A 13265-nucleotide genomic window follows, 5' to 3' on the forward strand; every position below is an offset into this window, starting at 1 on the left:
GGCTAGTGTGCCGACATCACCGCCACGGGGGACCCAACGCCGGAGCCCAGATGAACAAGGCGAATTCCAGGGCAATGAACGGTTCAATCAGTTGCCCCGATTCAAGAGGGACAGGCTTGATTTTAAGACCTGCCGTGGCCACATTCCTCCCTCTCCAAATAATCCATCTTCACCCCTACTTCTCTCCCCACCCACTATCCCCATTAGCAACCTTTGCACATGAGACTGGAGCCGTATGACACTCCTGTGCAGACATGACCTTGGGATTTCTGCTGCACGGTCACAGACGGGGCCTGGAAAGCTGGCCTCAAGCAGAGGGGAAGATACAGGGGCAGGCAAAGAAGGATGAGATCGACGCTGAGGTGCTGAGGAAAGAGGCTGGCCTCTGGCATAGTTTTGGGGGAGGGGGTTGGCCTGTAAGTCCCCCATTCTCCTGGAAACTGGGGCTCAAAGTCTAGGGGCAGCTGCACCGCAGTGGGGCTGGACGGCTGTAATTTACTAAGTGCCCTCCGGGGATGAAACGTAAGCCAGGGTGAGTCCCCTTTGCTGGGCCCCAGCCAAGGTAACTTCCACGGAGACTCAGGGCAGACAGGCTCCGCCAGACTTTGGAGGGAGCTTTGGTGGGTGGTCAGGTTTATGGCTCTTTTCCTCCTCCCACACACCAGTTCGGCCTCCCGGCCAAGAATCACAGCTCCTGGCTGCTGACAGGAAGAGCCGCAGAGGCGCGGTTACTGTGCAGGGACTGTACTGGGGAGTAGTGCCCTCTGCTGGACAGAATCAGAACTTCCCACAGGGCATCATAGATTCTATACTGCCAGTGATGAGCTGCCAAAATCTTAACAACCGGTTCCCTATGAAACGTTCTGATGTAAGGGATGTGCCCCAGTATGTATTTTTTGTACCAACAGGGTTACCATACATCTGTATTTTCCCGGGAGGAATTTTTAAAATTTAAAAATTTCTCCCGGACGGCGATTTAAGAACCAAAAAGCCTGACCTGTCCGGGAAAATACAGGTTTGTGTTAACCCTGCCTAAAGGTCTTTTTTAAAATGATGGGCCTGAGCTAGAAACGAGCTCCGTTTCACATGTGTGGGGCCCCGCCACTCCCCGGGGGTGTGCTAGGGGGACCAGATGTCCTGATTTTATAGGGACAGTCCTGGTTTTGGGGTCTTTTTCTTATATAGGCTCCTATTACCCCCCACCCCCGTCCCGATTTTTCACACTTGCTGTCTGGTCACCCTAGGGTGTGCACATGTGTGGGTCCCAGCTGCTCCCTGCCCCCCTCATTGAAGCAGGTGTGAAGGGTTACTGCCCTAGGAACTGCAGGGCACCAGTGGACGTGAGGCCAGCTGCAGACAGGGGCATGGGGCAGGGCTAGCTGGAGGCAGGGGGTGCAGGGCTGGCTGCAGGCAGGGCAGGGGGTGTGGAGCTGGCTGGAGACAGGAGGGTGCAGGGCTGGCTGGAGGCAGGACAGGGGCTGACTGGAGGTAGGGGCTGGCTGCAGGCAGGGCAGGAGGGTGCAGGGCTGGCTGGAGACAGGGGCTGGCTGTGGACAGGGCAGGGGGTGCGTGCGGCAGGGGCTGGCTGCGGGCAGGACAGGAGGTGCGGCAGGGGTTGGAGACAGGGGCTGGCTGCAGGCAGAGGGTGCGGCAGGGGCTGGCTGCAGGCAGGGGGTGCAGGGGTGGCTGGAGGCAGGCCGGGGCAGGGGACGGCTGGAGACGGGGGCTGGCTGCAGGCAGGGTGTGCAGGGGTGGCTGGAGGTAGGGGGTGGCTGGAGATAGGGGCTGGCTGCAGGCAGAGGGTGCAGCAAGGGCTGGCTGCGGGCAGGGCAGGGGGTGGCTGGAGGCAGGGCAGAGGGTGCGGGGGTGGCTGGAGGCAGGGGGTGCCTGGAGACAGGGGCTGGCTGCAGGCAGAGGGTGCGGGGGTGACTGGAGGCAGGGGCTGGCTGCGGGCAGGCGGTGCGGGGGTGGCTGGAGGCAGGGGCTGGCTGTGGGCAGGCGGTGCGGCAGGGGCTGGCTGCGGGTGCAGGGGGTGGCTGGAGGCAGGGGCTGGCTGCGGGCAGAGGGTGCAGGGGGTGGCTGCAGGCAGAGGGTGCGGGGGTGGCTGCAGGCAGGGGGTGGCTGCAGGCAGGGGGTGCGGGGGTGGCTGGAGGCAGGCCAGGGCAGGGGATGGCTGGAGGCAGGGGCTGGCTGCAGGCAGGGGGTGCGGCAGGGGCTGGCTGCGGGTGCAGGGAGTGGCTGGAGGCAGGGGGTGTGGCAGGGGCTGGCTGCGGGTGCAGCGGTGGCTGGAGGCAGGGGGTGGCTGCTGGCAGGGGGTGCAGGGGGTGGCTGCAGGGGTGGCTGGAAGAAGGGGGTGGCTGGAGGCAGGGGGTGCGGCAGGGGCTGGCTGCGGGTGCAGGGGTGGCTGCGGGCAGGGGGTGGCTGGAGGCAGGGTGGTGGGTGCTCATGGGGAGCAGCCCGAGCAGCAGGACGCAGCCCAGGCCCAGCAGAGCAGCCGGGGACCCACCCGGCAGCAGCGGGAGCCTCAGGGCCGGGGAGCAGCAGCAGCACCAGGGCTCGTGCCCAGGGCCAGGCAGCAGCCCACGTGGCTCCCGCAGCGCAGCGCCCCCGGTGGCCAGACGAGGAATTACATCACTTCCCAGCCAGAGCCCAGCAAAGCCTCAGCGCCCCCTGCAGGGAAGCGGGTTAACAACCGGTTCTAAAACTGCTTCAAAATTTAACAACTGGTTCGTGCGAACCAGTGTGAACCAGCTCCAGCTCACCACTGTACTGCTAACGGGGATTCACCTCTGGCTCTAGTGGCAGGAGTCCGTGCTCTCAGGGCAGGAGGAACCCTACTGGGAAATTGCTAGTGGCTAAGGGTGCAGATATCAAGAGCTATCAAGGATTTGTTACATCTGAAGCCCAGTTAACTCCCCATTTCTCTACCCAAGCACGAAAGCCATGGGCACTTTACACTCATGTGCCGAACGGGCAACGGCTTGTAACTGCAACACCAGGTACAGGAGCTGTGAGCAAGCCAGCGCCTTTGGCTTCTGGAGGTCACTATGCACTCCCCCTTTTACCTTGAGCCCCTCTTACATCACGTCCCCCCTCCCCACATCATGCCCCGACACAGGCTAGGAGCTGCATCAGCACAGAGACACAACCACATACATCAGCCCAGACACAACACGAGCCCCTGCCATCAATAAATCAATCCTTTCATTTATTCAGCGCAGCCCAGGAGACGCTGGATCATTTCAGAGGATCAAAATGGCACGGGCCAATTAAGAACAAGGCCAGCCCCACCCGTGTGAGCATCAATTTAAACGCCACCTCTCTGCCCCGTGGTCTCCCTGCTGGTGCAGTGCCAGACTCTGTGCCCAAGAACTGACCAGACTGGGTGGTGGCTACTGCTGTCACGGGGGGCAGATTGCGGGGCTGGCCCTTTAAGGGGAGCTGGGCTCAGCCCCATCTGTGCCTAGCTATCTGCCTTCCGGGTGGTGGGTTTGGGCACATGCAGTGGGCAGGGCAGCATGTGATGGGAGCTCAGGGGAGCTTGTCAGAGGGAGCTGGCTGGGTTAGAAAGACCAGGGAGGACACAGGGCCAGGTAGAAATAGGAAAGAAGATGATCTCCTGCTCAGCTAGAGGGCAAGGCCGTGCTGGAGATCACTGCAGTGAGGGGCAGGAGCAAACTCTTCAGAGGGCACCAGCAGGCCCTGAGGAAGCAATAGACATGTACACGGGTGGGGGAACGGCAGGTTCCTGGGGAACTGTAAGTGAATTAAGTGGCTGGGGGGTGCTGCCATTGGCTGGGAATCCCAAAGCAGGGGTGGGACCCCTAGGACCATATGAGTTAGTGCAGCCCCAGGAAGGAGTGCGGGAAAGCCTTGGGCTAGCATCACTCTCCTTTGGCCAGCGGGGGCTTGGAGCAAGTGACTCCTCAGTGCTCCTGCCCTCACCAGGCAGTGGGAGAGCAGAGAGTAAAGGACAGGGTGCCCTCTGCAGCCAAGCAAACAGCAGCCTATGAGAGGTGTCTCCTCCCCAAACGTGAGGGGTGAGGCTCCAGCTGGCAGCAGGGGAGGGCTGCAGCCTTCCCAGGGTTGTCTAGCAAAGCCAGGTGGAGAGAGCAGCACGTTTGCTGGGCACCTCTGTCCAGGCCCTCCCAAATCCAGCAGCAAAGGAGGCTGAAAACTCTTGGCCTTGCCTTGTGTTGTGGCACTGAGGTTGCCCCATCCCCTGGCCAGTTCCGCTGGCCCATGTCTGACAGATGCTGCGGTGGCCGTGGCAACGGAGCGAGGAAATTCTCCAGGCGGTTAGCAAGCAAGTTACCCCCTCTCCTATGCTCCAGCCTCCCAGTGAATCGACGTGACCCCAGAGGATGCTCTGGAGGGAAGGGGGGCATAGGTGCAAGCAGATCAGGACGAGGAGCCAGCAGTAGCTGGTGATTGTGTGGGATCAGCTCCGGGAGGCTTCCTCTTCAATCAGGGCCAACGAGATCAGGGCTAAACCCCCCCCAAGCCTGGAGGCAACGGCAAAGCTCCCAGGACCGAGGGGTGATCTCTGAACCCTGGTGCCTTGCCAGGGATCAGACCCAGAGCAAACCCTTGGACATCCCCAGCGCTATGGCAACTGCCCATTAACGCAGGGCAGGAAGGGAATCAAGGGGCAGTTGGCCCAGTGCAGAACCCGTCACATCTGTGAATCAGGCTGTCCAGCTGGGTCCAGAGGTGGCTGGGAAAAGAAAAGCCACCTGCACTCCCAATGGTCATGTAAAATGAGGTGTGAGGCTGCTTCCGTTCCCATGGCAACTGCTGGCGGGTGTTGATCGCCATGGCTGCCAGACATACTCCCTTCATGACTCTTGTTCAGCTGCGGGGCAGATGGGACAGGCCACGCCGGTCCCCTTTTGGCCGCAGTATCCCTTGGGGGTCTTGTGCAGGTACTGCTGGTGGTAATCCTCTGCGTGATAGAACTCCCCGGCCGCCTGGATTTCAGTGGTGATGGGCCCCAGCTGCCGTTTAGCCAGCTCCTAAGGAGAGGAGACAGGAGGAAAGGATGTCAAGCTTAGTGCACCTGGAAAGGGAGCAAGCAGCATCACCAGCTGGAGCCAAGCCTCCAGGTTGACAGGCATTGGGGGGGAAGCTTACACGCTTCCCCACTGCTCCAGTATAGGACCTCGGGGCAGAGGCTGTGATGTGATCTGGGGAGAAGAATCTGGGGCATAGCGAGCAGATCGAGGGACGTGATCGTTCCCCTCTATTCGACATTGGTGAGGCCTCATCTGGAGTACTGTGTCCAGTTTTGGGCCCCACACTTCAAGAAGGATGTGGATAAATTGGAGAGAGTCCAGCGAAGGGCAACAAAAATGATTAGGGGACTGGAACACATGAGTTATGAGGAGAGGCTGAGGGAGCTGGGATTGTTTAGCCTGCAGAAGAGAAGAATGAGGGGGGATTTGATAGCTGCTTTCAACTACCTGAAAGGGGGTTCCAAAGAGGATGGCTCTAGACTGTTCTCAATGGTAGCAGATGACAGAATGAGGAGTAATGGTCTCAAGTTGCAGTGGGGGAGGTTTAGATTGGATATTAGGAAAAACTTTTTCACTAAGAGGGTGGTGAAACACTGGAATGCGTTACCTAGGGAGGTGGTAGAATCTCCTTCCTTAGAGGTTTTTAAGGTCAGGCTTGACAAAGCCCTGGCTGGGATTATTTAACTGGGAATTGGTCCTGCTTTGAGCAGGGGGTTGGACTAGATGACCTTCTGGGGTCCCTTCCAACCCTGATATTCTATGATTCTAAGAACCACAGCAGGGACACCAGCGCCAAAAACCCAGGGGCAGCTGGCGGGAGAGAGAAATTAAAGCAGCTCACCAGGACCACTTCCCAGAGCAGGGGCAGGGGGCGTGGGGACTGGTGCTGGGCATACACAGCAGTAGGCCGGGAATCTGATTGGGGGGGAGGGGCGGTAAGCATTTTCTATTCACTTCCATTCAGGGACACTCTTGGCCAACAAGTCCCAAGAGCTCCAGCCCCGGGCAACAGTTAAACCCTGCAGCACCCCTGGGAGGCAGGCAGCAGGTGTGAACCCTGGTTTACATTGGTATATGGCCTTGGACAAGTCAGTTGACGGGCTGGGAATAGAATCCCGGAGTCCTGACTCCCAGTCCCCTGCTCTGACTGCTAGGCAAGTCCCCCAAAAGGAAGCCACCTTAAAAATAGGAGCAGGAACTTGAAGGAGTTGGTGAGGAAGAGACCTGCCAGCAACTGCTAGTCTCACTGGGAGACCAGAGGTGTTTGTGTCAAACTAGCTCTTTAGCCAACACAAACCCTACCCATCTAGAGCTCACACAGACCCTTCCCAGCGCCGGCCCAGCCCGGACACCTCAACAATGGGCCCACCCTGAACATGTGTCAGAACAACAGAACCAGAGCGGATGAGCACGATCCAGGCTGCCAGAGAAGAAACTTGGGACTAGGGCTTCACCCCGCACCCTCTTTCCTTAGACAGCCACTGTCATCGCCAAGCTAACAGACAAGAACCGGGTTTCCGAGGGGATCCTCCAGCCCCTGCTAGGACCACCCTGGATACCAATAGGAACTGTGCAGGGGTTGCAGTACACCAGACTGGCCACAAGGGGGCTGTAAGATACCCATTTCCCTAACGGGTTGCAAGCCTGGCTTGGCGGCTACCCGGCTAACACCCCCAAACAGAGGCATTATGTGAGCAAAGCCCCTGGTGCAGATCCATCACTCCAGTGTGTGTGTGAGGGGGGAGGCTGGGCTCATGGGATCTCAGCAGGGAAGGAAAGAGAGGGGGAAGGGCAGGGCAGGCTGTGGGGTGAGAAGGGAGCAGTTCACCCCCACCACCAACCCCCTCTGCAGGGTCTGAGCTCAGACCAAGCCAGGCCCCTCCATGCACGCTCTGCAAAACACAAGGTGCGCTGAGCTGAGAAAGCCACCTAGACAAGGCGAGAGAGGGGATCACTGGGGCACCCCCTCCAGTCTGCCAGGAACTAATCCCTCTGCGTCTCAGACAGCGCCTTGCCGAATGCCTGCTCCGCCACACGAGCCAGGCCCCTGCCAGCAGGAGTGGCTCAGCCAGCAGACGCGTGGCTTGGAATGGACAGAAGCGAGGAGCGCGCCAGGGTGGAAATGCCGCTGCTGAAAAGGGGGAGGCTAAAAATGAATCTGCACCTGCCCGGGGAAGGACTAGTTCTCGCACACCACAAACTAATTCTTACAGTGGCTCCCGGTGCCGAGGCGCTAAGGCCCCTGGGATACGCCCCCTGAAATCCTAGCACTCAGCACGGTCTGCTGGGTAAGCCGTAGGCACGACTCTGTACATTCGGCTCTGTGTGAGAGCCAGGAGAGGGGTATAGCCTCAGAGTTGGATACACTCATGGAGGCAGGTCTCTTACCGCGATTGCAGGGGTGAATGCGCACATCAGAACTGTCCCTCCACGTCACTGCCTGGGGACCTGGCTTCTCCTCCAGAGCCTGCGCTTCGGTGACCATGGGCAGGGGCTCCCAAGGCTGTGACTGGACCCTTGCTATGCTTAACAATTTCTGCTCCTCCGCTTTCCATGTGTGATGGTGGGTGACTGGGGATTTCACAGTTTACATGCAATACCACCAGTCTCTAGTAATCCACCGTACACTAATGTTGGGCTCTGTCTCCCTCTAGTGGCTGGCCCACATCAGATGTTTATGAGTGTACGATTGCAGCTGCCCTTCTGACACAAGGGGCCTAGCCTTTAGCGAAGGCAAGAACGACTCATGTTTTTAAATCCAGAGGCCTTTGGTTCAAGCCCTGCTCTAAGAACCTGAGTGCCCCCCACACTCACTGGGAAGAGCTCAGTTCTCCAACAAAGGCTTATGTGGGGAAAGGGATGGAGGGGGGAAAAAAGATCACGAGAACCACTATTCTTCCCTTAAGAGAGAAGCGTGTCCTAGATCCATAGGGGAGTGTTTCCACATTAGATCCCCAGTATTCCAGCTGGCTTCCATGGAACCAGTAACCCTGCAAGGGCCACCGTCCTGGCTGTGCAGCTCTTCATCATGAACGATTTGCTCTTTGAGCACCCCTTTCATCCAAGGACTTCAAAGGCCTTTACTAAAAGGTCTTCCAAGCATTCTCTCTCTCTCTCTCTCTCTCTAGCGGCCACATCAGGGCAGCATCTGAGCCATCCCTGGGTGGGAGCTAAGGATTGTTAGTTTCATTTTACAGAGAGGGAAACTGACTTGCCCAAGGTCAGGCAGCGACAGAGTCAGGAATAGGACCCAGGAGTCCCAATCCTCAGCACCTACGCTCTGGTCAAACTCCCTCGCTAGCACTCAGAGGTCTTAACTTTGTAGTCTGCTGCTGTAACCACTAGATCACAGTGCCTTCCTGCCAGAGTGCTGGGGAGTCTGTTCTACTGCAGCAAAAACATACAACGTACAAAAACAGAAGAGAATTAGACAAATCAAAGCAGCATCATTAAGGAGGCAAGAGGGGCCAGGAGTCTAACCTGGGGACCTCTGTTAATTTTTACCAAATCCTCTTATAGAGCGTGGATACATCCAGGGGCAGCTCTGCTCCCTCTGAACTTTCCTGTTGCTTGTCTCCATAGGATATGTCTACACTGCACATGAAGCCTGGGTTCTCACTCACTTCGAGCCCAAGCCCCACTTCCATCCACACACAGATGTGTCTGACTTGGCTCAGCAAGCACTCGGGACCCAGGTCGTAGGACCCTGCTAGGGGGTGGAGAAGAGCCCAAATCCCACTCTTGACTCAGGTCTCAGGCCTGTCATTTTGCAGTGTGGACACATGGCAAGCCACAGACCCAAGTCACAAGGTCTGCACAGCGCAGTGCGGACGTGTTAGCATGACAGAGCACTGAGGTCGGCCATTGTAAACCCAGGTTTCCAATGCAGTGTGGACACTCTAGTGTGGGCCTGGAAACACCGAGTTTACAAGCCCGGGCTTACTGCGCATGTAGACATAGTCTCAGATTGCAAGCCCTTTGGGGCAAGGTCCGTACCGAACTATGTCCATACCAGACCTGGTACAATAGGGCACCCAGTCCTACTGGCTATTTGCAAAGGCTCCCTGGTACCATTATCCCCATTTGGCAGATGAGGGGAAACTGAGGCAGAGATGGCCCAGTGTCAGTTTATGGCAGAGACAGAATAGAACCCAGATCTCCAGCTGCCCTGGAGCCCTGTGTTCTAGCCCCTGGACACAGCTACCTCTGAAAGGGGTGAACTGGCTGCTCCAAGAAAAGGAGAAACGCCACTTGTCAGGGCCGCTCTCAATCACTCACTGAGCCAAGCCGTGATGGGCGGAGGTGCTGAGAAGGGGGTTTTATGTCAGGGCGCAGGTATCTACTAGGAGGAGGATACTGGGTAAGGGGAGGATCTGATTTAGAGGCAAGTGGGGTTTGTCTCCAGTTGGGGAAAAGCCCCTTGTGGCTCCCATCAGCTGTCAGCCAGCTCTTTGATGTGGGGCGCATCGTTAATTGCATTAAAGGAGTCGGTGGCTGTGGAGACTTTCCAGCGGATGGAGGAGATGGAGGGGGGAGACTTGCGTTTCTTCGGGGCCCAGAACAATGCAGCTTATCGGCAGGCAGAGTTAATTCACATGTTGGGGGGGGAGGGGAAGACGCCGGGTGCGGGAGCCGATAAGGAGGCCCAGTTAATTAACTGGAACCCAGCAGGGCCTGAAGTTGGGGGAGGAGCCGTGGTGGCAACCGAGCGAGCAGCAGCCCCAAGCTACAGGCCACTGCAAATGAAGGGAGGGGGATTCGAACCCCCTGCTGGTGACAGCCCACGCAGAGATGAGATGGGGGCCCTGGAGAGCCACAGACTTTACCCCAAGAGCAGGGTACCTCACCCCCATGCCTCAGCCCTGCCCTCTAGAGCAGCACATGGCCATGGGATCAGTGTCCCTTTCCTGCCCAGATCACGTCAGACCCCTGCTCCTCCCTGCCTGGTTAAGCTTCCCCCTGCCCAAGGGCAGAGGCCAGCGCCTCTCTGCCTAGGTGGGGGCTTTGGGGATTCTTGCAGAGGAAATGCAGGTCAGGGAAGAGGGCTGAGTTTAGTGGCTGGCTAAGGGGCCAGGTAAGCTCTTATCTAGCACTTTTCATCCACAAAGCTCAGAGGAGAATGACAGAGGTGGTCAGGGGCATTATCCCCATTTTACAGATGAGGAAACTGAGGCACAGAGCAGGGCCGTGACTTGCCCCAGGTCAGAGAGCCAGGAACAGAACCCAGGACTGGGGAAGGCCGTTGGCAGCACACCTGTCCCCACAGCAGCTGAGGAAGATGCCACACGACTGTCCCGGGAGAGATGGACAGCGCTGCGCTGGGTGCTATTCTCATTCCAGTGGAGGTGGAATCTGGGTGGTGAGAGGAGAGAGAGCTATGGAGACAGGATCCCAGGAGGCACTTGCCAACCACGCTGCTCGGCTCCCTCAGTCCCATTAATAAATGCAAAGTTGTTGCTGTCACTGAGTGCAGGCCCAGGCTGAGCCTCGGGAATGGGGTGATGGAATATTTTCCCCCCTGCCCAGGAATATCTTTGCATGGCTAATAGGCTGCGGGAAGCCAAGCTGTTGGCACTGAGTCTCGTTACATGTCACCGTGGATTCCCGAGACATGGATGGATTCTGATCTCCGGCATGCTTCTGGAAATCCACCGTAACCCCCTGGAGATGGAGTGACTCTGGATCCGTGCCAGCACGGCAGCTCAGAGCTGGGCCCACTGTCACCGTGGAAACGGCAGGATTCAGCCCATCACCACTCAGGAAGGCTGTAACCGTATGGGTTGGATTTTCACAAGCACTGATGCTACGCCGAGCAGCCACCCCGAGTTCCTGGCGCTCCGCACCTCTGAGAATCAGGTCCTACATGGATCTATTTTATGGCAAGTGTCTATGTGGCTTAGCCATTAAGGGACCGATGGACAATTCTCCAAGGAGATTCCCCGGCGTGTCCCTGCTATAGAGAAGAGCCAGGACTAGGCTGTACAATAGAACAGGGGATTCTTTCGTGGCGGGGGGCTGGTACAACCTGCGATTCCCTGACTAACACCAGCAGGAGTCAGCCCAAGTCCTGGCCTGGATGAAGCAGTTGTAGATGGCTGACGGGGGCAGCACATGCGGAGTGCATTCGCTCCCCGAGGTGCAGGGAGATTGGCACCCACGTTTGGAAGCACCTGTACTGCTGCGTGTGAATGGGAAACACCAGATCACCTTTGCTTGGAAGGATGAGCCCCCCCTCACCCCCCGCCCCAGGGAGATGTCATGTGCTAGAGCAGTGCTAAGGCTCACGCTGTCTGGGGAGGGGGTAAAATCCCTCGCCTTGCTCTTTCCATCAGTGGATCCTGACCCATTTTAGAGATGGGGAAACTGAGGCACAAAGAAGCAGTGACTTCGGCCTTGTCTATACTTAGGTTTTAGGCCCTCGTGTATCTGCACCAGTGCAGGCCTCTAGTGTGGACAGGATTCACATAGGTACAGCACTATCTATACCAGTGTGGCTTTCCCCAGCATCAGTCCAAGGTGAGCTGCAGCCATGGCAATCGTGCCTGTAACTTTGTGCCAGTGGCTAAAATACTGGTTCAGACAAGGCCTGGCCCATGGTCCCCCAGGAGGTCCATGACACCTCCAGGTCTAGAACTTGGCTCCCCTGGCTCCCAGCCCGGTGCCCTGCCGCCGCAGGATTTTCTCAACCCACAAGAGTCTGCGGCACAGCTCTGTGCTCAGCAGCGATCGCAGGGGCCGCTGTTGCAAACACAGCCCCTTGATCTTGCAACGGACTAGCCCAAGGCTGCGCAGCCCACCAGAGACTCGCTCCACCGGCCTTGCCCGCAACCCATCATGATCCCCCGCACCCCACCCAGACACACACACGCGCCGCATCTGCCCGGCACGTGCAGGATTTAAACAGGTCGCCTTTAATTGTCCCAGCAACGGCGGCTGGGGGCAAACCGCTTAAGGCCGTGAATCATTTTCGGGGGATGCGGCACCTGTCTCAGTCAATGGCCTTCACCCCCCACATCCCACCCCCAGCCCCAGCTGCCAGTTGCCGTGGCGGCAGGTTGCCAAGGAAACTGGTATATCCCCCAGCCCCCTTCCTCATCAGAAAGGCCTTACCGGGGTAATTAACTAACTAGGCCTTGCCTCCCTTTTGTCTCCCCTCCCTCCCCACCACAGGACACAGCTCAGAGGGCAGAGCCTAGCCGCAGCAGGGAGGGGGAGCAGCTGGGAATGCGCCAACACAGCAGAAGCCAGGGTAACAGCTCCCCACCCCCTCCACCAGGGGAGACTCCCCAGCATTTGGTGCACTCACAGAGCCAGGTCCAAGGCAGCCCTGGCGAAAGAAGCCTCCTTCGGCACTACAGCAATGGCCCCAGACCCAGGGCAGGTGGTCAATACAGCCAGCAATGCCGCTCCAGCTGGGTTCTGCAGAATGGCAGCTCTCAGGGCTTTAACCAATGACATTTCTAGGCCCAACAGCTGCAAACAAAGCTTTTCCAGCCCTTTGGCAGGCAGCCTGAAGCAGCCGCTCTGAGAAGTGCAAACAGCTCCCTAGACACGTGGTGTTAACTCTGGAGCCTACTGATGACGATAGACATGGCAACATGGCTCACTATTTCACCGTCCATTTTAGCAGAAACATCTGGATACTCTGGGATGCTGAGCAGAGTTTGGGATCAAGGTCAGAGTTTGGATGAAACATCCCCCCACACTGATTTCTCATGCTGGCCCCCTGCCTTATTGTGAGCTGTAGATCTTTGGGGACAGTAAGTCTGTGAGAAGAGCATCCCCTTACACCTGCAGGTGAGTGGAATGAAGGGAACAGCTACCTGCCATTGCTCACTGAGGGACAAGATAACGCATAAGAGATGCTACGCAGCCTGGTTTGCCCCACAGGAACAGGCTCTGCTCCAAACCTGCCTGTTGATACATTGCCTTCGACTTCAGGGCAGCATCCCACTGCTGGGCTCCAAACGTGTGGATGACTGAGCGATACTGTGTGCCGACATCCTCCTCTTGCTGCATGCCTGAAAGACAACAAGCCACACGTTAGGGGACAGAGGGTGCCCAGTGTCCAGGCACTCCGGGATCGCCAAAGAGAGGCGCCCAAGCTTAACCTTCACCCCCCAAAAGAGCATTCACACTGAACTCAAAGGCTAACCTCATCCCCACTGGCACAGCCTGTCGGATTCATTTGGCTCAGGAAGGGCTGCTGATTTTCAATGGCCGCCTTCTGCTCTATCATTCAAACAACCC

General features: G+C 57.8%; 1 protein-coding gene across 5 annotated transcripts in view; it reads right to left on the bottom strand.

Moving 5' to 3' along the window:
• Positions 1-3187: 3187 nt before the first annotated feature.
• Positions 3188-13265, bottom strand: part of LOC140900418 (mitochondrial peptide methionine sulfoxide reductase) — a 43369-nt gene continuing 33291 nt past the window's right edge. For 4 of the 5 annotated variants that reach the window (XM_073317673.2, XM_073317675.2, XM_073317671.2 and 1 more), the window contains exons 5-6: positions 12930-13036; positions 3188-5015 (exon numbers count right to left, since the gene is read on the bottom strand). In XM_073317673.2, coding sequence (XP_073173774.1) covers positions 4839-5015; positions 12930-13036 — 284 coding nt within the window. In that variant the 3' untranslated portion in view covers positions 3188-4838. Of the gene's footprint in view, positions 5016-12838; positions 13037-13265 lie in introns of all 5 variants that reach the window. The other variant, XM_073317672.1, reaches the window with a different exon arrangement.

This window comes from Lepidochelys kempii, chromosome 19 (genome assembly GCF_965140285.1).
Source record: "Lepidochelys kempii isolate rLepKem1 chromosome 19, rLepKem1.hap1, whole genome shotgun sequence".
Classification (NCBI taxonomy): domain Eukaryota; kingdom Metazoa; phylum Chordata; order Testudines; family Cheloniidae; genus Lepidochelys; species Lepidochelys kempii.